Source organism: Onychostoma macrolepis, chromosome 18 (assembly GCF_012432095.1).
Source record: "Onychostoma macrolepis isolate SWU-2019 chromosome 18, ASM1243209v1, whole genome shotgun sequence".
Classification (NCBI taxonomy): domain Eukaryota; kingdom Metazoa; phylum Chordata; class Actinopteri; order Cypriniformes; family Cyprinidae; genus Onychostoma; species Onychostoma macrolepis.
This window is the reverse complement of record NC_081172.1, coordinates 28,851,193-28,876,265: the sequence shown is the minus strand read 5'-3', so window position 1 is coordinate 28,876,265 and position 25,073 is coordinate 28,851,193. Positions and strand designations below refer to the sequence as shown.

The window sequence follows — 25,073 nt, the reverse complement described above, 5'->3', positions numbered from 1 at the left end:
AGGAAATATCGCGTCCGTCTCGAGCGAAGGCTTTTTCTAACAGAAGAGTATTTTAGTTTCAAAATTAAATACTGAGGGTGTTCTAGCAGGATAGCATATTATTTAAGCGACAGTTAATCATTCATAAACCATACCAACAAGACGCGAAGGAGAATGTCTATGTCATTATAGAGGAGTGGAAGAGGATGCCAGCAACAACCTGCGCAGCTCTGGTGAATTCCAAGCCCAGGAGGATTAAAGCAGTGCTAGATAACAATGGTGCCCCTTCAAAATATTGACACTTTGGATACAGTTTTGCCATGTTCACTTAGGGTGTACTCATATTTGTTAGAAGATAAAGGCGGCTAGAAGCTAAAAGTGGGGGGAGGAAAGCGAACAGTTACATCAGGTTACCTTTGCTCATCTCTCTCACTATACACAGCATGTAGCCTACAGCACTACAGTAAAATCCCAGGACAACCTTAATCCGAGAGTCCACTGCTATTTATCATTGTCTGGCATGAATATTCCATTCATTCATAAAGAGACAGCAGCGACGGGTTACACTTGAAAGATATTGAGTTAGAAAATAGAGTAAATGAAGTAGCCTATGAGGTGAATGCTCTGATTAACAAGACACACACACACACACACACACACACACACACACACACACAGAGACACACAGACACACAGACAGACAGACAGATATGAATACTGAGGAATTCTGTAGTTTCTAAATTTTGTTTATTATTATGTCATATACATTTTTGCTTTCTGCTCTTTTTATGTAGATTTCGAGTATATAAGTTGATGTAATAATACATTTATTTAAATCCCCTGCTGAAAACAACAATTAGAATAGAACTTGTAATTGTTTTACTGGTTATAATGGAAATTGTAATGGCCCTGTTGGTCTCTACTGATAATTGGTTGCCTGTTATTGTTGTTAAAGAATTATTATTGTTAAATCCTAATGGAACATGTCCCAAAACACACTGCAGGAAACCATTATTTAATGGTTTTAATGATTAAAGGTTTGTAATGTTTGTAATGGTATTTGTAGTGGAAACCAGTAGAATTTCTGTGATGGTTTTAGGGCTGCAACTAACGATTATTTTAATAATCGATTAATCTGTCGATTATTTTTTTTTCTCTCGATTAATCGATGAATCGGATTAAAAAAAGAAAAAAAAGAAAAGCATTCATTTCCAACCCTTTATTCAAAAACAGAACTAAAATCTTTAGAAAGTGCACAAACATGTTGCTCCTTGAACATCCCTGAGCTGTTATAATAATAATAAAATAAAATAAAAATGGACTAACACAAAAAACATACACATGTATGCTTTACATCTGCCAAATATATAGACTTTTTTTGGGGGGGGGGAGTGCAAAAAACTAAATAATTTAACAACACTGCGTCGTTAGCGTTGGTATTGTATCAGACACTTGCACTTAACATTATATGAAAATCAAGCTCAAATGGAGTTAATAATGTTTTTGACCAGAGAATGACGGAGATGGAGTGTTTTGTCTGTCATTAGAACGGCTGTAACTGTTATCTGAAGCAGCAAGTGCATTATGCTTTCATCAACTTTTACAGGTTATATAACTTTGATTGTAGCTATATGGGCGCTTAGTTTTTTCTTGTCGTTTAATACACTTGGCCAAAATCTCAAATTAAGCGCTTATGCACATAATGCACAGGATATTTAAAACGTATATAGACAGCAAATAACTAATTCTTCTCCACTCTTCAAACACACAAAAACATTATCCTTTACTGACATAGTGTTTGAGTAAAGAAAACGCTGTACTATTCAAACACCAATTATTTATTCACCCTTGCATTGCGAAAAAGCAGAGATCTCATCTTCTCCAGGCTGTGCGCGGCGCGTCAATCTGAACGGAGGCGGGGTGAAGTTACGAGGTCTCGCTGAGAGCTCGATGATCCAATGGCGTTACGAAGTTTTACTGACAAGTTATTTTAATGCTTATCATTGGTTTACTATTTTTAAAACTCTCTGATTTAAAATAATAAAAACGAATTATAAGCGACTCAAGTTTGGATAATTTTTCACAGCACCTGACTGGGCTAGGGTATGGCAACTGCCATATTCTGCCATACGCAAACGCCGCCCCTGCTCCCACACCTTGGATGACTTGGGTCGCACGGATTTCTCTGCCTCCGCCATGTATCTTTCCTCTACCTCCGCTCGTTTTTTTTTTTTTTTTTTTTTTACTTTTTTTTTTTTATTTATGAGGCGCCAAACTCTGCTAGCATCCGTGCGCGAGAGAGACCGAGTGTGTTCACTCCGCTCCGCGCTCAACTAAAGTTTTTTTTTTTTTTTAATCAAACGTCTCCGCGTCGCGCGACACAACGAATCGATTATGAAATTCGTTGCCAACGCTTTTAGTAATCGATTTTTATCGATTTAATCGATTCGTTGTTGCAGCCCTAGATGGTTTCTATTGTTTTTTTCAGCAGGGTCACCATGGGTTTTGTGATGTTATTTGCCATAAACGCAATACATTGATTGCTGTAATATTGTGAGATAGTAGCGGCTGATTGTAGTTGTGATGGGCTTATTTGGGAGAAAATCCAGGACTGTTTTTTTACTCCCAGTCCGTCCCTGCCAAGGGCGTAGTTTTGGTTTGAACATTGTGGGGGTTGAAGTGGACCCCGGGTAAAATGGTCTTTTGTATATGCACCACACATGCAAAGTTGGTTGATTGTGTAATTGCAATAAAGTAATAGGCTAGTTAACAATTACTTGTTTACATAGGATATATAATGTATTTTATATTATTTAGACACTTAGTTTGACAGAATGTTCTAATTCAACATGCCATGGGAAGTCAATCTAACTTAACATTTTCTTATACTGATATTGTTTAGTTCTTACTCCTTGTGACGGCCCGAGTGGTGGCCGCACAAGAGTGGTAATGTGGATGTATCATCTTACACACAGCACACGCATCCACACGTATCTACAAGTATGCGCTTTCATACATGTATCTATATGAAGGATATATTCAGTCATTTAAGGTTAATCTTCATTTAAATTTCCCTCTTTGCCATTTGTATTTATTTTGGCTTTAGTTTATAATAACCACATGAAACACAATATTCATTAGTTCTTTATTGTTAGGTTTTCATATGTTTACATTTATAATCCATCTTTATATACATCGTTGCTGATTTGGAGTGCACACGAATTAGTTGCGTTGTATCTGTTACTTACATTTGTTTCTATTTTGAGTTTAAGTTCATCGGTGATGTACGGCGATCTTCAGGTGTCGTCTGCTGCAGCCGCATCCTGGTGTGACGAAAATTAGAGCCCGGGCAGGAACCGAGAATTTAAGCATCAGTGGTTCTGCCCGGACATACCATTCGTTGAGGTTGCCCGGGGGAGGAGGAAAAGTTGATTTCTTTATTAATTGATTTATGTAGTTGTATATTTATGCGACGTAATTACATTTTGTTTTCTTTATCTTGATTTAATGTTTCTCTGTTTGACTTAAGTTTGACTTGTGTAATGTTACCTGTTGAATGTAAAAGTTGTGTTGCTTTCCCTCTTAATTTGTAATGGGCCCATCTTTTGCTTTATAAGCTGTTGCTTTGTTCGTTTGTGAAGTCAGTTTTAGTGGTTGGTTTTGTGTCTGTTTGATTTCATTTCTTTTTGGTTTATTTGTTGTATGATTATGAGTTTGTAGAGTTATTGGTTTGGGGGTAAATAAAAACCCAATTTTCTTAGTGAAAGCTGGTGTCCCTTGTTCCTGACTTCTTGGTCCCTCACATATGGTGGCAGCGGTGGGATCAATTTAGTGAGTCAAGGACACTAAGCTGGTTTGTTTTCCTTTTTGCCCCTCGTGGCAGTGTTTTTTCCTGTTATTATGAGTCGTGCCTTAAAGAAAAGTATGCCTAAAGTTACACCCTTGCAGTAAGAAGAAAGGGGTGAGGAGGACCAGGATGTGCCGGAAGGTGCTGAAGGCGGCAAGGTAACAGGAGACCGGGAAATTTCAGTCACCGAGTTGGCAAATCTGCTCTGAGCCCATATGGCCAGGACGGACGGCCGGGAGACTGCAAGAAAGCAGGAGCAGGCAGATCTGGAGAGGCGGTTTAAAGCTCTCCAGCATCAGTTCGAATGAAATCATCATTCTAGAGCAATATCTCAGAATGTTGTCCCCTGAACTCCAGGTGTGGGTTCGTGAAAGAGATCCCAGAACTGCAGTGGAAGCAGCGTCTTTGGCAGATGTGTTTGTTGCCGCCAGAGGAAAGAATAAGCCGTGGGCTTGGAAACCTGTCAGTGATCGTCGTCCCCCTGACGTGCCCTACTTTCAGCAAAGGAAGGTGGAGGGGTCTGGTAAGCCCTATATGGGAAAACCTGCTACAGCCAAATTAAATTTTGCTCCTAAACGACCTCCCATATGTTACCTGTGCGGTCAAGAAGGGCACACTAAACCGAATTGTCCAAAGGTAACAGCTCAGCTTGCACAGCTATGTTTGGTACCAAGGAGAGATGTAACCAAGTCTCCAAGTTCTTTGAGAACTACACAGGTAGAGATAAATGGTGAGAAATTGACTGCTTTGATTGACACCGGCAGTGATCAGACTCTGGTAAGAAGAAAGTTTATATCACCCTCGTTGATCAGCGCAGTGAACAGGTTGCCTATTTGCTGTGTGCATGGGGATGAAAGATTGTTACCTACCGCCAATGTTTATGTCAAGATAGAAGATCAGACTTATCTGGTAGAGGTTGGGGTGACTGATAACTTGTCTTTCCCTGTGATTCTGGGTCGAGATATACCAGTGTTGCTGGAGTTGTTGCACCCGACACAGCAGTGCCATATGGTGGTGACCAGAGCAAAGGCGAACCAGTCAGAGGAGACGGGACACACGTTGAGCACTTTACCCTTTTTTAATGCAGAGCTTGAGGCTGGGGTGCCGAAGAGGAGAAAGTCTAGAAGGGAAAAGAGACGAGAAAAGGTAAAATATGTGGCTCCTACAGGGTCTGAGAATATAACCTCTAATTTACCTGTGAACTTCCAGATGCCCACCGACATCATTCAGATGCAGCAAGTAGATGATAGTCTCACGGAGTGCTTTGCTAAAGCTGCAGGAGTAAAGGAGAGACCTCTAAATAACAGTACAGCCAGGTTTGTGCTAACAAGGGGACTACTCTATCGGGAGATCGGGGCCCAGAAGCAATTGGTGGTTCCGCAGTGTGTTCGAGAGATGGTGTTACAGCTGAGTCACTCGATTCCTTGGGCTGGCCACCTGGGGAAAAATAAGACTACTGCAAGAATCAAAAAGTATTTTTTCTGGCCCGGTTTGAAAGAAGATGTGGCCCAATTTTGTAAGGGCTGTCCTGTTTGTCAAAAGGTTTCCCTCAGACGTCCGTTGAGAGCACCACTGCAACCACTTCCTATTATTGGCACTCCTTTTGAGAGACTTGGAATGGATGTTGTCGGTCCTGTGGAGAGGAGTTGCTCAGGGAATCGTTTCATGTTGGTGGTAACAGACTATGCCACCAGATACCCAGAGGTATTTCCACTGAGATCCGTGAAAGCAAAACCTATAGCTACTTCCTTGGTCCAGTTATTTTCCAGGGTTGGATTTCCCGTAGAAATTTTAACCGACCAGGGTACAAATTTCATGTCTACTTTGTTGAAGCAGGTTTACCAGCTCTTGGGAATTAAGAGTCTGCGTACTACCCCCTACCATCCTCAAACGGATGGGTTGACTGAGCGTTTTAACCAAACTTTAAAACAGATGCTACGGAAGTTTGTCAGTGAGTCCGGTCGAGACTGGGATCAGTGGTTGCCCAATCTTTTATTTGCATATCGGGAAGTCCCTCAGGCTTCCACAGGCTTCTCTCCTTTCGAGTTGTTGTATGGCCGTGATGTCAGGGGCCCATTGGCTCTGCTCCGGGAGATGTGGGGAGGAAATCCTGAAAGAGAAGAGCCCACCAGTGTTGTCTCTTATGTTTTGCAAATGAGGGAATGGTTGCGGAGCATGACTACTTTGGCTCAGAATCATTTGGCGGAAGCCAAGGAACAGCAGAAGACCTGGTATGACCCTCGGGCTCGAGAAAGAAATTTGGAGGTCGGGAAAAAGGTACTTGTCATGTTGCCCAGTCAAGAGAGTAAGCTGCTAGCCAAATGGCAGGGGCCTTATGAAATTAGGAAACGTCTGGGTCCTACGACCTATGAAATCTGTATGCCTGGTCAAGATCGTTCCAGTCGAACTTTGCACGTTAACTTGTTGAAGGAGTGGGTTCCCCGTCCTGAGAAGTCGCAGTCACTGATGGTTCGCTGTGTTGGGGAAGAAGAATCGGATGAGCAGTATTTGCCACAGCCAGGTCCTGGGGTTCTGAGGTTAGATCATCTGACAGATTCCCAGCGGTCACAGGTACGAACTCTCTTTACTTCAAAGACATTTTCTGAATATCTTGGCTTTACCACTTTGATTGAGCATGATGTAGTGCTGAAACCGGATGCCGTCGTTAAACGCCAGAGTTATAGAATACCTGAACGGTTTCAGGTGACTCTGCGGGAAGAGCTGGACCTTATGCTCCGCTTGGGCATTATTGAGCCATCGAATAGTGAGTGGTGTCATCCTATAGTTCTCGTACCCAAGAAGGATGGGAGTATTAGGTTCTGTATTGATTTCCGATATCTGAACTCAGTATCTCAGTTTGATTCCTACCCTACGCCTCGCATAAGTGACCTAATTGATCGTTTGGGGCAGTCCAAATATCTGACAACTATGGATCTTTCCAAAGGGTATTGGCAAATTCCCCTGACTCAATCCTCTCGACCCTTGACTGCATTCAGAACACCAGGGGGCCTCTTCCACTTTAAGGTGTTACCCTTTGGCCTTCATGGGGCTGTGGCGACATTTCAGAGGCTAATAGACCGGGTATTACGTGGTTTACCTTTTGCTGCTGCATATCTTGATGATATTGTCATTTACAGTGATACCTGGGAGGAACATGTGCAGCATCTCCGGGAAGTCGTGTGGCGCCTTCAGGGGGCCGGCCTTACTGTCAACCCCAATAAATGTGCTGTAGCTAAACAAGAGACTGAATACCTGGGTTATGTCATTGGCCAGGGTGTTGTGCGACCACAGGTGAAGAAAGTTCAAGCCTTGGAGAAGTGTGTGGTGCCTCAGACTCGCAAGGACCTGCGATCTTTTTTGGGTATGGCTGGATTTTACCATCGCTTTGTCCCTAACTTTTCTAGCAGGGCTGCTCCACTAACAGACATGGTGGGGGCACGTTGCTCGAACAAACTTCAGTGGACTGAGGAGAGATTGGAAGCTTTCCGGGACATCCGGGCAGCGTTGACCACGGACACAGTGCTACACAATCCTGACTTTAGTCAACCCTTCATTGTACAGACTGATGCCTCCGAGAGGGGAGTAGGAGCCGTTCTATTGCAGGGACCACCAGAGAGTCGACGGCCAGTGGCTTACATCAGCCGTAAACTGTTTCCAAGAGAGGTACGTTATTCAACGGTAGAGAAGGAGTGTTTAGCCATAAAGTGGGCCTTGGATTCCTTGCGATATCTACTAGGCCGGGAGTTTACCCTGGAGACTGATCACAAAGCATTGCAGTGGCTGGAGAAAATGAAGGATTCTAATGGAAGGATTACGAGATGGTATCTCGCCCTACAGCCCTTTAGATTCAAGATTCAACATGTGCCTGGTAAAGTCAACGTTACCGCTGATTATCTCTCCCGCTCTAATGGCGGAATTTCTGAAGAGGGGGGAGATGTGACGGCCCGAGTGGTGGCCGCACAAGAGTGGTAATGTGGATGTATCATCTTACACACAGCACACGCATCCACACGTATCTACAAGTATGCGCTTTCATACATGTATCTATATGAAGGATATATTCAGTCATTTAAGGTTAATCTTCATTTAAATTTCCCTCTTTGCCATTTGTATTTATTTTGGCTTTAGTTTATAATAACCACATGAAACATAATATTCATTAGTTCTTTATTGTTAGGTTTTCATATGTTTACATTTATAATCCATCTTTATATACATCGTTGCTGATTTGGAGTGCACACGAATTAGTTGCGTTGTATCTGTTACTTACATTTGTTTCTATTTTGAGTTTAAGTTCATCGGTGATGTGCGGCGATCTTCAGGTGTCGTCTGCTGCAGCCGCATCCTGGTGTGACGAAAATTAGAGTCCGGGCAGGAACCGAGAATTTAAGCATCAGTGGTTCTGCCCGGACATACCATTCGTTGAGGTTGCCCGGGAGGAGGAAAAGTTGATTTCTTTATTAATTGATTTATGTAGTTGTATATTTATGCACGTAATTACATTTTGTTTTCTTTATCTTGATTTAATGTTTCTCTGTTTGACTTAAGTTTGACTTGTGTAATGTTACCAGTTGAATGTAAAAGTTGTGTTGCTTTCCCTCTTAATTTGTAATGGGCCCATCTTTTGCTTTATAAGCTGTTGCTTTGTTCGTTTGTGAAGTCAGTTTTAGTGGTTGGTTTTGTGTCTGTTTGATTTCATTTCTTTTTGGTTTATTTGTTGTATGATTATGAGTTTGTAGAGTTATTGGTTTGGGGGTAAATAAAAACCCAATTTTCTTAGTGAAAGCTGGTGTCCCTTGTTCCTGACTTCTCGGTCCCTCACACTCCTTAACAGTTCATCAGGCTCTTAATGATTTAATCTATGCCATCATTGGAATATTTGAAGGCCAGGTTGTTCCATACCAACAAGAATAGCAATGTACACTGACAGACTTTTACGACTTCAAGACTAGCCTACATACTTTTTGAAAGTAATTTTCTGATTCTTGTCCTTTTTAGGTTAAAAAACACTATTGTTAGTGCCTTCGATGCTTGACTTCATGCATGAAAATAGTTGTATATGTGGGTCACATCAACATAATTAGAAAATAATAATACCCAAACATTATTTTCTCAACTTGAGGGGTTGAACAATAACACCGGCCAAGAGTAATGGAGGTTGTGTGGCCTGTAGGCCAGTCTTCACTGATTTTACGCTCCAATTAGTGTGTAAGCTGAATTAGCAGAGCAATAGCACAGTTCTGCATTAAAATATTGCAATCCACACAACATATGGGAGACATATTGTTACGTTGTTTTTTGCTAATAAAGCACACGACGAAGGAGTAATGTCAAAACAGAGTCTTTTAATGAAAATCCAAATAAGAAACAGAAATCATCCAGGAGCAAAGCAAACACATAGATCAAATAAATAGCAGACAAAGAAACAATGATGAACACAGGCTTTACATATTAAACATAATCAAGGGGAAGCAGAAACAGGTGTGGAACTAATTAACTAATCAGGGGAACTAAGGAAACTAGGTCAACATGTGACACATATCAGAGTTTAAATCATTGGTGCACATCTTGTGGCGCATCTGAACAGCAAGTCTTTGTGGTGTAAAGAGAGATACAGTATCCAGACTAATGCCAGCATGAAGGATGAACCACATCTAACAGGAGTAGCTGTCAACAAGAGGACGCTGTCTGAAAGGGATGTACAGGTTATTAACCTCGATTGTACTCAAAACAAACATAAAACCACAGCTTCCTAACACACTACAGAATGAAATGTGCACCATGACTGTCCTGTTTCCACCAAAAGTGTTCATTGGGAGCTTCACAAGGTCAATATGATCAAACTGCTATGGCCAAACCTTTGGTCACTCGTGCTAATGCTGAGGAATACCCAACCATTCTGAAGGACCACATGGTTCAATGTACTGGTGCCATGTATCCTCTTGATAATGCACCAATACACACGGTATGACTTTGAGGAACATGAAACTGAAGTTCATCTCCCATGACCTGCACAGTCACCAGATCTGAATATCATTGAGCCGCTTTGAGGGAGTGACCTGGCCACTGTTCTGCAAGATGAATGGCTCAGAATCCCTCTGGCATGTAAAGCACTTGTATCTGTCATTCCCAAGATGAACTGATTTGCTGTCCCCTCAAAATAACTCAACACAGTCATTAATGTCTAAACCGCTGGCCACAAAAATGAGTACACCCCTAAGTGAAAATGTCCAAATTAGGTCCAATTAGCCATTTTCTCTCCCCGGTGTCATGTGACTCGTTAGTACACACACACACACACATATATACATATATATATATATATAGATTTTATACATCTATTAAAATTCTTAAAGTTAATCTTTTAATTATCAATTAATTGATGTTTTAATTAATTTTTTTTAACTTTTTTTCATGACAAATCTGTTTAGCTCACAAGCCACCAAACAGTGGGAATGACCCTTAATTTTATTTGTATTTTATTTATTCAGGAAATAAACTTTATGAGACTAAATGTCTCTTTTTCAGAATTGTCCTGGCCAAGATGAGCAGCTACAGAATTTTTAAAAATGTTACAAATCAACAAACACCATACAAATACATATTTAAAACATCGGCGATTCGAATCTTTCTTTACCAGAATTTTTGGTAACAATTGGTAAAGTATTTTAATCAATAGATGTGTCATAACAAAAAAGCTGCTTTCCCTTGTTTCTTCTTACAAATGGAATTGAAAGGGTAAACAAGTTCTGTGTATGTGAAGAGCATGCATTAAAATTTGCTGTTGAGTAAGAGAACAAAGATATGACAATAGAACCAAAATGGATTTATAAATGAACAGGTAATGCTTCAGTCTGCATGTTGATAATGAATACTAACATGCTATATTATACAACTCTAAAATGACAATTTGTTTTGAACCTGAGTGCACCATGATAGAGCATGTCTAAAGAACATTAAAAGCTGGCAGGTGCAAATTTGTAACCATCTCCATAATCAAGAACTGGCAAAAAAGTAGCAGAAACTACTCTCTTTTTTGCCTCCAATGAAAAATAGACTTTATTTCTAAAATGAAACCCCAGCTTTAACTTCTGTTTCGACTGTAATTGATTTACACAAGATTTAAAAAAAATAAATAAATAAAGATAATCAAATATAAAACCAAGATATTTGTATTTTGGCACTAACTCAATTACAGTGCTTCGTAAGGCTCTAACCATATGTGACCCTGGACCACAAAGTCGCTGGGGTATATTTGTAGCAATAGCCAAAAAAACATTGTATGGGTCAAAATGATCTATTTTTCTTTTATGCCAAAAATCATTAGGATATTAAGTAAAGATCATGTTCCATGAAGATATTTTGTAAATTTCCTACTGTAAATATATCAAAACTTAATTTTTAATCCCTTTTAATCCCTCAGATTCCAGATTTTCAAATAGTTGTCTCTCAGCCAAATATTGTCCTATTCTAACATACCATACATCAATAGAAAGCTTTCAGCTTATGTATAAGTCTCAATTTTAAAAAAATTGACCCTTATGACTGGTTTTGTGGTCCAGGGTCACATATAGGGTTTGGTTTTAGTCCTTTATTTAACCAGGAATTAAACTTTCGTTTTCTTAGCTTTAAAAGAACAATGAATTCATAGCAAGACTAACCGTTACATATATTTACCAATGACCAAATTACAAGAAAGGCGGAAACAAGCCAATACTTGTTTCTCCCTTTTTGGGAACTCAATAAAACCACACTGTATAGGCTGAATCAGTCCTTCTTTTACTCTTTTCTTCTCCATATGTCAAAATAAAAAACAGGAATAGCATTTTTCAAGATTAGTCTACGCAGGAATCAGCAAGCAAAAAATAAGCAGATACAAAGTATGGTATTTCCGATAAGAATAAAAATACATATGCCACTACTAAAGAATTGAACAAATGTTTTTGTGCTCAGTAATATGGGTGCTCTGTGTCAGCCAGAGCACAAGGCATTTCTGAAGCTTGGTGTGCACAGCACCCTGTAATATTACTGTAGCTGGTTTCAGCTCTCATGCAACACTCCCTCAAATCTCATTTAAACAACCAGCCTTCCTATCTTTAGTGTTCTCTGAGGTCTGGCGGTATGGCCGTGTCAGAGAGAGAGAGAGAGTGAGAGAGAGAGAGAGGTAAAGCAAGGGCGTTAAGGCACTGAGAGTTGAGTTGGTGGTAAAAGAGGGCGATAGTCGACCATCATACTGAAGTCACGGTGTTAAAGGCACGAGGCAGAGTGAGCGGCAAGGGGCAGGGGGGAGGAAGAGGATCTTAGCGAAGGTCGCTTTCGTCGTCTTGTATGGATTTCTTGATACGAAGCAGCATGGTGGTGAGCCACTGATCCAGTCGTGAGATGGTGTCATATTCTTTTACCTGGAAGACAGAAACAATTAACAGTAAAAATTATGAACAGCCCTGCCATTGTTCCTATGAACTGACGCAAAAGCCATTGACAGGCATGTCATGTGGGTAGCTTTACTCATTTTTAGTGAAACTAGGAAGCTATGGTAGTGAAACTATGCTTCTCTAGTTAAATGAAAATTGTTTATGAGGTTTTATAAACAACAGAAAGGGCAAGTAAGCATTTGTCTTACAGCGTCAGTATATGCATCCATATTCTGTTCCTCAAAGGCATCTAAAAGTTTCTGTAAAAAAAAAAAAAAGAGAACATGTTAAGCACACAATTTACCCATCATCCCCCTGTCAGGACCACAATATGCTGCTGTTACCCAACACACTTCACAGACAGAATGATTGTGATCTATTCACAATACTTTCACATCACTGGCATGATTCTTTTCCACAAATGAGAACAAACTCTTTCAGCAGATATTATTTTTGCACTTTTAAATATCACTGCATTAAAAATCACAACAAGCCAATCTAGAAGCACGCCTTCAGAGCAAAGTATACAAAACCGGTTTGCCTTGTCCATTTATGAATCACCTCAAGATTGTGGAAAATTTTACAAGCTAAAAATACAGCAATCTCAATGACTCTGATCAAATGACTACTGTAAAAAAAAAAGTTGAGCCAACTTAAAATTAAGGCAATCAGCTTCAGAGTTTTCTCAACTTGTCGTTTTAAGTTTATACAACAAAAATTTGAGAATCTCCCACAAAAATAAGTTGAGCAAACTCAAAAATCTGCTGAAGCTGAAAAAAACTTTTTTTTTTTTTTTTAAGTTCGCTGAACTTTTTTTTCTTTTTTACAGTGTACAACCTTTGTACCTTTGATCAGCCATAACGTTTTATGGAATACTTTAATATAAATGAATAAATAAAAGTACAAAAATAAATAAAAAGGATAAACAAATAAAAATAAATTTAATGAATAAATAAATAATAAATGTTTGAATAAATAATTATACACATACCTACGGTATTTAAAAAAAAATGATAGTTAGGGGTTTGTTTAATTCCTCAGTATGGGCAATGAAATGTTCAAAATGTAGAACGCATTTAATAAGTTATTTATTTTTAAACATTCCAGACACAAGACACATTAAAGAGGGAGGGTTAAATTACAAATAATAATAAAACACACAAAAAATAAATACATTAAAAAAATTATTTTAATAACAGTTATGATGATAATGCGGTATATTTTATCAGTAATTTGACTTTTTTTGCTGAGGTCATTTTGTGCTGACATCCAGCCTTACCTTCACCAATTTGCATTCACGTGAATCTGAAAAGGCTGGAAACATTTCCTCATACTTCTGGACGGCAAGCTACAAGGGCAGCAGGAAGGACAATATATATGAAAGGGAACTGCAAACGACACAGCTGTTTTCCATCAGCTTGTTAAAAGATGTGGTTGTGGTGGGGTTTTCATACCTTCGCATTTAGCATGTCCACACAGAAGTGGCAGAGAGCTGCCTTAAAGAAATAGTCCTTTGCGCTGTACTTCAACAGAGAGCTGTCCATTGCATGTGTTGCAACCTGCAAACCCACCAACACAAACAAGGAAACAACTTAATAACTAAATCTTTCCATGTGCAAAAAAAAAGGGGGGGGGGCAAAGAGTTTATATGCAACTTCTTGTTTGGAGCAACTGTATTGACTGACAGTGACCGCTATTTGACCCTGACAGGTAAAAAAACAGCTTATATTTCTTTCACAAGTTCTGCTGGTTAGTTTCAGCTAAAAACACTGGCAAAAAAGCTTTTTTCCCTCTACTGAAATCCGTTCAAAAATAGCAGTTTACATTGTTAAAAATCTACGTTTTCGCATATGCAAAAAAAAAACTTTTGGGACAAAGATTTAATACGCAACTTCTTGTTTACGGCTGAAGTACAAATAGTCAGTTTTGAGTAAATGTGACTGTTTTCTCAAGATCTGTTTGTTAGATAAAGAAACCCTCACATGAGATTTAATCTGTTTTCATTTGAGGAAATGAATGATAACAGGACTAAAATGTGGTATAAATGTGTTGCTTTCACTTTTAACAGCTATCTTTATTTACATTTCCAAAATTAATGTTGGCGACACAGAGGCTAACTCTGTTTAAGGTAATATTTGTGACTAAACACTGATAACCTCATATGGCATCTCCTCAGGGGATCAGGTGTACTGAAAACCAGACTGACATGGTTTTGTTTACCTGTTCATAGATTTCAATGGCTTTAGGGTACTGTTCCAGTTGAGCTGCATAGGTGGCAACTTTGAGCAGGCACTTGTTGGCTGAACTTTGACGTCGGAGACAGAGCGAACAGGTTAGAAGCAGTTCTAGGACATGACTTGGTTACAATAATCAAGTGTTAATGAATAATGGTATCATGTGCTGTATTGTGCCTGGAAGGTTGTATCTCAATAATGGTATCGTAAATGTGAGATGGGGGCAAGGGTCTTTACCTTCAGCAAACACGCTTGCTATGCATTACGTACTCTCACTGTAATCAAAACCATTCACTAGAAGATCTAACTTCATAGGTAACCTATTTTCTACTATTTTTTGCATCATCATTTAGGATTGATAAATCTTGAGCAATAGGAGTAAAAACAGCTTTAAAACTGCCATACCTTGTGGACTCCTCGCCTTTGTAATAGTCTGCCGCCTGTTCATAGTGAGCTATGGCCTAAGGAAAAGGTTATAAAGTACTTTGAATAAATCTTACTTTCTGATAATCTAAATAATCTATCAATGTGACAAAAGAAATCTGACCTTGTCAATGTCAACCAGTTCGGTCTCATAAACTTCAGCAATAGTGACGTGGTGTTTTGCCGCAATGGTAAATCGACCCTACAAGACAAACAAATTGTATCACATTTACAATCTAGGCATGACTAAATGCATAGTTTAGATGAAATCACTGATACTGAAGACAGGTGAACAACAGCTTAAATTTCTTTTACAAGTTTAGCTGGTTAGTTTTAGCTGAAAAACACAATTGCCCGTTTTCCTCCACTGAAAGCCATCCAAAACAACAGATTATTATATTGACAAAACAATTTCTGCAAGCAAAATGTTTATATTTACAAAACAAAATAATTATAATATATTAATAATCTGTTATTCAAGGTTTTACAAATATCATGAATTACCTTTTCGAAAGAAAGAAAGAAAGAAAGAAAGAAAAGAAAAGATGAATTCTGTCTTTCATCACAGCTCAGGATAGTCAGAAGTTAAAGGTTTGAGACTGTGGTTTCATCAGCCATTGTGGGTAATCATGTTGTCATTTTCCAGTTGTTTCAGAGTGATTAATCACTTAGACATTTAGAGTTCTGTAGCCGTATTCACAAAGAATTTGATCTTACCTCCTAAAAGTTCTTGGCTAGGAGTTTTAGCTTAAAACCCATTCTTAAACTCTTACTATTTTACTAAGAAACTGGTAATATAAGAGGTGTGGTTGACCTCGTTTCTATGGATGATGTCGCTTTTTATGACAGTGATATTTTAAATCGCCCACAGTGGTTGGTAGAGATGTGTAGCAGGTAGACAGTGGGAAGGAGATATATATATAACTATCTGAAAAACAAACACTTATACTACATATTAACATTCACAAAAAATCTTAAGACAAAAAGTTGCTCCTAATGCAGAAATTTAGGAGAAACTCATAAAAATAAGGGCGTCACACACACACACACACACATGAATTTGTGGTTTACGGGGACTCTCCATAGGCATAATGTTTTTTATACTGTACAAACTGTATGTGCTATTGCCCTACACCTAAACCTACCCCTTGCAAGAAACTACTTGCAATTTTGGAATTTCATAAAACACCGTTTTGTATGTTTTTTAAGCCTTTTGTTTCACGGGGACACAGAAAGTGTCCTCATAAACCAAGTTTACGTTGTAGTGTACCCATGTCATTATATACATTTGTGTCCTCGTAAACCATATATACCAGTTCACACGCACACGTTACATTCCCATGGCTAATTCTATTCAGTTTTCCTTAATCAATTAAACTAATTAGTTATTATATTTTCCTAAAAGTCCTAAAATTAGGAGTGACATGTCCCTTATTTTAATGAGTTGCTCCTAATTTCTTAAGAGTTTATTTATTTATTTATTTTTTTTAATACAGCCCCTGGTTAGTGCACTCTAAATCACATGTATTGTGTTACAGTGCCTTCTAGTGGTGTATCAAGTCACTTGCAGTATGTTTTATGAAATATTGCTTTGGATGTGTCAAACAATTTCCAAAACAAGTTTTCACTGCAAAAAGATAAACAGATGAAAAGTGTCATATTGATTCTGGACAACAAAAGCAGCTCTACTTTTATTTAAAACACCATTTACAGCCCTCACAGATGAAAGATAGACTCTTACCATGTCTGTATAGATCTCAATGGCCCTGTTCAGGCAGTTTATGGCCTCTGTGGAGAAAAAAAACACCTAATTCACAACACATGCATACTGTTAATGAAAGTGGAGATTTTCAAAAGAGTGACCAAGTATCTAAAGTTAGACATTTGCATAAAACACACCCAGACCATCTCCATATAATTGGTTTCTGCACAATATTTCAGCCTTTAGTCACAGCTTAATATTTTTGTGGAAAGCATGACATATTTTTTCAAAAGAACAGAATTTATTTGAAATGGAAATCTTTTATAACATTCTAAATGCATTTACTAGCACTTCTGATAGATTTTTTTGTTGTTGTTTAAACTTCAACCTTTTGAATGTTTTTACCTGATTTCCACAAAAATGTGAAGCAGCGCAGTGAATAGTTGTAAACAGCAAGCGGATGCTGAGAAGTATAAAATAATTAATGTGAAATTCAGATGAATACCTTGAGGGTCTGATTTTTTAAAGGCATTGCCGGCATCAATGAAGTTTGTGGCTGCGTCATGTTTACTCTGCATCTGCAGGTGTAGGAGCGCCGCCTGGGAGAAAGCATTTCCTGCAGCTAACAACCACATACAACAAAATATAAATATTACGATAAATACTACAATACAAATATAATGTGCAATAGACATGCATAGCCTGTAAGCTTCAACTAAAACTTAAATGCACTTTTGTTCCATTCACACATTTAAATTAAAGGGTTACTCCACCCCAAAAATGACAATTTTGTCATTAATCACTTACCCCCATGTCGTTCCAAACCCGTACCGAACACAATACTTTTCAAAAAGTATGAAAGACATCGCCAAAATAGTCCATCTGCCATCAGTGGCTCAACCGTAACGTTATGAAGCTACGAGACCAGCCGCACCACACGGATACGTCTTCTACGCTTTGATTTGAACGAAAACAGCGTATCCTTGTGGTGCGGCTGACACAGAACAGCGTACACAGTTTGCGTCCAGCGGATATTCTCCAAAATGGTGCTACACTGACGCAGAGGAGACGAATTGTTGAATAAAGTCGTTATTTTTTATTTTCTTTGCGTACAAAAAGTATTCTCGTAGCTTCATAACGTTACAGTTGAACCACTGATGGCAGATGGACTATTTTGACGATGTCTTTCATACTTTTCATTTTGGGGTGGAGTAACCCTTTAAGAGGACCAAATGACAAGTAGATTTGTATATTGATTTTTATGTTGAAGCTGAGTGTATGTCTTTACCACTCCAGTTCTTGGCCATCTTGAACATGTTTGCTGCCCTTCCATACAAGTCACAAGCATCCTCCATCTTTGAAGAGCCCCTAGTAAAAATAACACATATTAAAAATTGTATATATATATATATATATATATATATATATATATATATATATATATATATATATATAAACACACATTTTTAATAATAACACACATTAAACTTTTCTTATAAATATCAACATTGATTACAGGTTTGGTGGTTCTAAGAGTCTGAGCAGGTTAATGTGTTCATGTAGGTCCAGTGATGTTGTAACTGGCTCAAATGGAGGTCAGCTGACGCCTAGCAAAGCCTAGTTCAATTTCACCGTCTCATCTCATCGCCTGACTATTTCATCATCAGTTTTATGGAAGCTTTACGCCAGATCACATGACTAGATCTCAACCTTAACAATATAAAGATATAAGTATAGACTTATACAGACACAAGATCTATGATGACAATATTTAGGTTTAGTACAATTAGTCGTTGCTCTAACTACATAACGAACTCACATCTGGAAAACAAATATAAATTAAACTTACAGACGTTTAATATTAAATGTGGTTGCACAGTCCACATCCAAACAATCTCATTTGGCAGGAGAAACTGTTTTAGACATTTTTTCCCACTCGGATAATCACTTATATGAAGTTCGTGTTTGACAGCTAACTGACTAGCATGCTAACTGTCTGTTTACCCCGGTTGGCCTGTCAGCAGTGTGTTAAAAGTTATAAAACATACCCAAACAGAGAGCCAAAGAACGACTGCGTGGACTTCACTTTCTTCTCGGCTTCAGCCATGAGAGCGATGGCCTCTTTTTCTTTCCCGGAGTTATCCATGAATATTGTTTACAATTCAACTTTAGCAGCAGACTCTGGAATCCAGCCACATCAACACATCTCTGTGGAAACTTCCAACATGTCCGTCTGCCGCCTCATTTCAAAATAAAAGTTGAGTTGCGCTTGGCCAAAAATAAAAACATAAATAATAACAAGAAACAACAATTACTATAAAATATTAAATAGACATATTTGTATAAAAAAACAGCCTATATACTTTTAAATATATTTCTACTTTTTTATCTATTCATTTGACTTTTATCCAAAACAACTTGTTTACATAAAGAAAAGGGGGGAAAAAACTTGTTTTGAGCACTGAAAGTCACAGTAAAAACCTGACATGTAAAATAATAGTCAATAAAAATCCAAAATGAAACAGTTCAAAACTTCAGACAACATATTTATTATTATTTTAAAGTTTATGTTTTGCATTATCTTTGATAAATCAGGCTTTTGTGGCACATATAGTATAATATAGTGAGAATATTGTGGTTTCTTGATTTTATTGCTTGTAAATTTAGTGCATTTTTATTTATTTGGCCAGATTATTTTAAGGTGAAACTCTGATAACTTGTAATGTAAATTATATATGTGTATATATAGAAGCTCTTATATGAGTAAAACAGACCACTTGCATATAAATGTATGTAAATATTAGTTGTCACTCTATACTTCACAATAATGATATTTATATGCTTAGTTTTATGATCAAAACATGCTGTAGTTTTATTGTTGTAATGGTCTCCTTCGGTTTGTTTATTTTTGGTTCCGTTTTAATTCTTCTCCCTGTTCCTGTTCGCCTGAGCTCTTGTACATTGTCAGTTGTCATGGTTTCCAGGCATGTTCCTATTTGTTTTCACTGTTACTCAATAGTTCCCTCAATTTGTGTTCTCAGTTAACAGGATGGTAGAGGAGGACATCCCCCCACTCAGCCGCAGCCTACCCAGCCCATCATCATTCCAATGACCCGCCTGCCTCAGAATTCCTCACTAGTCCTTCCCCACTCCTCCACATTTCTGCTACAAACCCAGAGCCGGTGCCACACCCCATCAAGGACCTAAAGCCTGAGCCCAAGGCAGACCCAGAGTCAGAGCAAGCCAAGTCTGAGCAGGTTTGTCCATCCAGGAGTTCTAGCCTAAACCATTTTTCATTCCAGAGCCTGCACTGCACTCTCAACAAGCATGGACAACCTGCTAGAACCCAACAGACCCAGAACCTTAGCCTGCCAGATCTGAACAAGTGTGCGAGTTTGTATCTATGTTCATCCCCAAGGGTGTTCTCCTCCTGTGTCAAATTGGGTCTTTGTCTCCTCAACTCCGCCTGGGTCTCCACCAGTCCTGGATCCTCCTTCCATTGGTTCCGTCGTGGGCCTTAGTCTTGGCACTGCACTGGGGACATTGAGCTCTCTGCAGAGCAAAAGTGGGCGTTTCTGACTTTGTGGGTATTTTCAAACTGCTGGGTGTTTCTAAACCATGCAATGAAAATGCAATGACCCCACCGCTAAACCTACCGTCACTATGACGTCAGCCAATGAGGTAAGATGGTCTAAAAATGCCCAGATCTGGTAACTCCCATTACTTTCCTGCAGAGACCTATACTTGGCTCTGGGAGACTCCTTGGCTCCTCCCTCCATCATCTCCTCCATGGCTTTTCCCCATGCCAACACCTCGGTCACGTCCCTCTCCAGCTCCCCATGTCCTCCTCCTCCAGAACACATTCCTTCCCTCCTCAGTTGGACTCATGAAGACTTATGGTGTGTGGACGCGAGTTTTTGTTCTGATTCATTGTTTATTAAGGTTGACAGCTGCATTTAGATCCTGTCTCAACTCATCCTTTGCCTAAATCTATCGCTGACAATTGTGAAGGGCAATATATATAGTACAATGTAATACAACAATGACAGCTGTACTAGTAAACGTTCCTCAAAAGTTTTCTCATATAGGATACTCTCATTTTAACATGACTTTTTCTAAAAATTAGGAACAATTTAAAAAGCCTAAATTGTTTCATTCCAGTAAGACTAGCGATATAAAACCTATTTTTACATGTAGGCAACTTAAAAAACAACAACAAAAAAACAGATTTCACAGAAAAAGACACATGTACCATGACCCAATGGTGAATAGTTTTAGAATTATATCTACTAAAAGGCCTTTTACTTACTAAAAAAAAGAGCGTGAACTGTACTAATCAGAGGGAAGAAGGCATTTTTTTCACATTTTGATCATGTTGATAATTTAGAGGCTTTCGAAATTCATAAGGTTAAGCTCTTGAAAGTAAGATAAATGGTGTTGAATTGTTTTAGCATGAAAAGATAGAAATAAGTCAAAAAAAAAAAAGTTTGCTTTTACTCCAGATTGAAAGTTGTAGAAGAGTCATTCATTATCACTTAGGCTCTCATAAACTAACATATACATATATGTGACCCTGGACCACAAAACCAGTCATAGAGGTATATCTTCATGGAACACGATCTTTAATTAATACCCTACTCATTTGTCACAAAAGAAAAATCGATCATTTTGACCCATGCAATGTATTGTTGGCTATTGCTACAAATATACCCGTGCCACTTATGACTGGTTTTGTTCTCCAGGGTAACGTATAGAAGTTCACATTTTACTTGCTATAAAGCAGTGCAGCCTCTGTAAACGTCCACCGGAGGACGCGCTCTGCTGCTGAGAGACGGCTAGCATGAGGCTTGTGGGGCATCTTTGTGAGGAATTCCCCATGTAGGCACGTGACGTACGTGCAGACCCCTGAGTGCTGGTCTGTGAGAGGGAATCCCGGCGTGGAGGCGGTGTCCACAACATGTACAAATATTGTGCATGTTTTCTCGTCTCTGTGGTTGCTATGTAGGCTGCCACGTGTTTGGTGCCTTTACGTAACTATTTTTTCCTTCTTAAAATACGAAATGTCTCATAGTTCGCATGGAGAGACTATGTGAACACATTTAGACGCTTGGTAAGAGGCTTGTGGAAAAGTACATGCCATTGTGTCCTAAGGGAATATTGTTATGCTGACACAGTGACTAAAACATGTACTTTTTCTGTTCAGTATAATATTTAACACTGCTTTATTTTAGGGTCTCTTAACTAGTTGCTTATTAGCACGCATATTACTACAATATTAGCCATTTATTAGTAGTAATTAAGCACATATTATTCTGCATGACCTTATTCTACATCCCTAATCCTACCCAATACCTAAACTTCTACCTTACTAACTATTAATAAGCAGCAAATTAGAAATTTACTGAGGGAAAAGTCATAGTTAATAGTGAATAAGTGTTCCCTATTCTAAAGTGTTACCTAATATTTTAATATATGCACAATCTTTATTTTTTAATACTTTAAGCACCCGGTTTTGTTTAAGGAAATTCTTAGGAGTTTCAGTATAAACTACAGATGTATAATGATTATAATGATTTATGTTTACTTGCTCAATTTATGAGGTGGATCTCAAATGCGTGTATGTTCACACAGCCTCAGTCACCACACACGCATACAAACTTGCAGGGTTCAGGATTGAAACTACCCCTGAAGAAATGTCCAAATAGGGGGATGTTAACGTTTTCCATAAAGAGATGGCTTCAAATCCTGAACTTGGACTTTAGGAAACTTAACGGACCCGAGGAAAAGATATTAATAACTCCTTCAAGCCCATCCCACCACATTCTTCACCACTGAGTCAGAATGTAAACCAGCTAGAAATGGAGCAATGGGTGGATTGCCTCTGTTTCTAATTTGTGTTTCTTTCCACTAAGAAATTTCGGAAAGGAACAGGGAGATACCCTTCCTCTCTTTCTTCACAAACCTGAAGGGTTACACACACACACACACACACACACACAATGCTTTTACAGGTTGTGGGGTTGTATGAGACAAAAGGAACAACCCAAGCATTGAGTAAGATGTGAGAAAAGTTATAACACAGCCTCTGGAATGATGTAGAGCTGGAAAGTATAAGCGAAGAGAGGAACGGGTGGTTGTGCTGGGAGATGGAAAATGGTGGTATGGGGTTTTGGCAGGGAGATCTGTGACTCACTGTTTATCTGGCCTGTCACCGAGCAACTGTACAGCATATGTGTGCACAAGACTGCAGCCTTTCTGCCTGCTAGTGCCTCCTTTCCCAAAAATTCATGATTCGTAAAAGGCTCTTTCCATAGAAAGGATACCAAATAGGCTTTGATGCTTTCAAAAGTCTGTTTTTTATTAGTGAGTGAAAGAAGAAAATGTTAAATGTCAACCCAGGGATGTAAAATTAAATGTTATATAAGCTGCTTTCAGAGATGGGCATAAATACATGAAAATGTATTTAAAATAAAAATGCAAAATACTGCCTGCAAAAATGTATTTAAATGCAAATACAGTATTTTGTATTTTGAAAATACATTTGAAAACTGGCCATCGAAGTACCACTATTAAGGCTTGTTCGCACCAAGAATGATAATTATAAAGACAACTTTATTAGCGAATCCTAAGTGCTGCTGCAGTTATGTGATCTGTCTCTGGAAATGCTTGAGCTCTATAACACAGGATTGATTTTGATTGGCTGTCAATGTTTTTATCATTCATCAGTAGTATAAAATTGCTCTGAAAGTGATTTGGACAATATCATGTTTTTTGTGCCGTTATTGTTATAGTTTTGGTGTTAGATTTAAAACTGTTTTTAGAACTATATCTGGTCCCACTTTATATTAGGTTGCCTTAACTACTATGTACTTCAAAAAATAAGTACAATTTACTTATTGTGTTCATACTGTATTGCAAAACACTTCTGCTGCTATTGAGGTGGGATACGGGTAAGGTTAGGGACAGGTTTGGTGGTCTGGGTAGGTTTAAGGGTGGGTTAAGGTGTAAAGCTGATGATACATGGGGCAACTTGTTTGAGCAATGTTGCTTGGGCACTTTCCCGTTGAGAATGGGTAACAAATTTCTATCTGGATAACTTTAGATCGGTCGTGGGCCCTGTGTCTCACCTGGTTGCCTGTTGATGGCAACAAAGTTGCTCCGTGTATCATCAGCCTAAGGGATGGGTCAACTGTGTAATAATAAATGTAATTACAGAAATTAATTACAGATGTTATTACATGCAGGTATTTTTTTTAAATATAAGTACAATGTACAAACATGTATGTACAAGTTCATTGTATCAAATGATTAGTTTAAATGCAAGTACATAGTTAAGGCCACTTAATGTAAAGTGGGACCCTATATCTTTATCATTACCATTATATATAGTTTGTCTCGGGGCGCACACACAGTAAGCGAGGCCTACGCAATTCTTGAGTTCTGTTTCACAGCATACTGCACTCTTATTAACTCATCTCGCCCTTTATTACTCATGTTTTTAATCTCCCTAACAGGTCAATAAGTCCTGCCCACTAAAACCTGCATTGATATATTTGCATAAATGATATTTAAAATGTTCAAGTCGTTCACACTTTATATATCCACCAACATATAGCTATATTGCCATAGCAAGCAGTAATGCTTAAAGTTTAATAAATACAACTGACTCGCTAGTTGATAAAACCAAAATTTGACCAAAATAAAACAAAAATTATCAAGCCTGACTGGCTAGCTCTAATGTCCAGTGCTAGTGATAATTATTAAAACGGTTATTTGCCCCTAGCTAGGAAATAGATATATTTGATACCCAACAATTTTGAGTTGTGCACACCATAAACTTTAAACATGGGGCAAACAGTTGCTGCTTCGACAAGCATTATCACTTCATTTTGATATAATGCATATTGAACTACAACTATTTCAAGCATTTTGTATGTTTTATACACAGCAAAATAGCATGTATTTGATAGAAAATCCAGAATTGTCAAGCAAAGTAAATAGCGCTGTGAATGTTTAAATGGTTGTCAATGAATTATTGTTTTACTCAAAATTAAATATCTTCAAAAGATTTTGGCTTTAATAAAATTTCCCCAAGAAACATGGGGTCCTCCATGATTCTTTCTGACAGCAAAGCACTTGAATGTGACAAGCTCGTAATCACAGCTTCAGAAGTGGGAAGTAGGATATTTCCGCACATGATGGCAGCATTATTCCTTATTTCCTTACAGGAATCATGAAAATTCACTCACCAAAATCTAGATGGACTTGTACAGCTGCAGCTCACATGAAAGTGGCATGTCTAAACTAGCTGACACAGAAAATCAACTGCATAATAAAGAGGTTGACTGGCAAAAAGTATTTTATGTATTTTGAAAATACAAAAATATTAAGCTAAAATGTATTTAAATACAAAATACATTCGATTTTTTTCAAAGGTATTTTAAATACATTTATCAGAAATACTGCCCATCCCT

At 38.3% G+C, this 25,073-nt stretch overlaps 1 protein-coding gene across 1 annotated transcript; it reads right to left on the bottom strand.

The window, feature by feature from the left end:
• Positions 1–9,151: 9,151 nt before the first annotated feature.
• napab (N-ethylmaleimide-sensitive factor attachment protein, alpha b) lies at positions 9,152–18,839 on the bottom strand. Its single transcript, XM_058750496.1, has 11 exons — positions 18,648–18,839; positions 17,888–17,967; positions 17,105–17,221; positions 16,639–16,685; positions 15,022–15,099; positions 14,880–14,935; positions 14,461–14,545; positions 13,695–13,799; positions 13,520–13,588; positions 12,450–12,500; positions 9,152–12,228 (listed from the first exon to the last, which is right to left on the bottom strand). Exons 1-11 carry the CDS (start codon positions 18,743–18,745, stop codon positions 12,127–12,129), a joined length of 888 nt encoding a protein of 295 aa, XP_058606479.1. The 5' UTR covers positions 18,746–18,839; the 3' UTR covers positions 9,152–12,126.
• Between the last annotated feature and the right edge of the window lie 6,234 nt (positions 18,840–25,073).

Bases quoted from the DNA above. Each gene is read 5' to 3' on its own strand.
- napab (XM_058750496.1), bottom strand. From the start codon at position 18,745: ATGGATAACTCCGGGAAAGAAAAAGAGGCCATCGCTCTCATGGCTGAA. The intron at 15,100-16,638 runs GTAAGAGTCTAT...TTTGTCTTGTAG, and splicing joins TTGAGATCTATACAGACATG to GGTCGATTTACCATTGCGGC. The intron at 14,936-15,021 runs GTCAGATTTCTT...CCTTTTCCTTAG, and splicing joins AACTGGTTGACATTGACAAG to GCCATAGCTCACTATGAACA.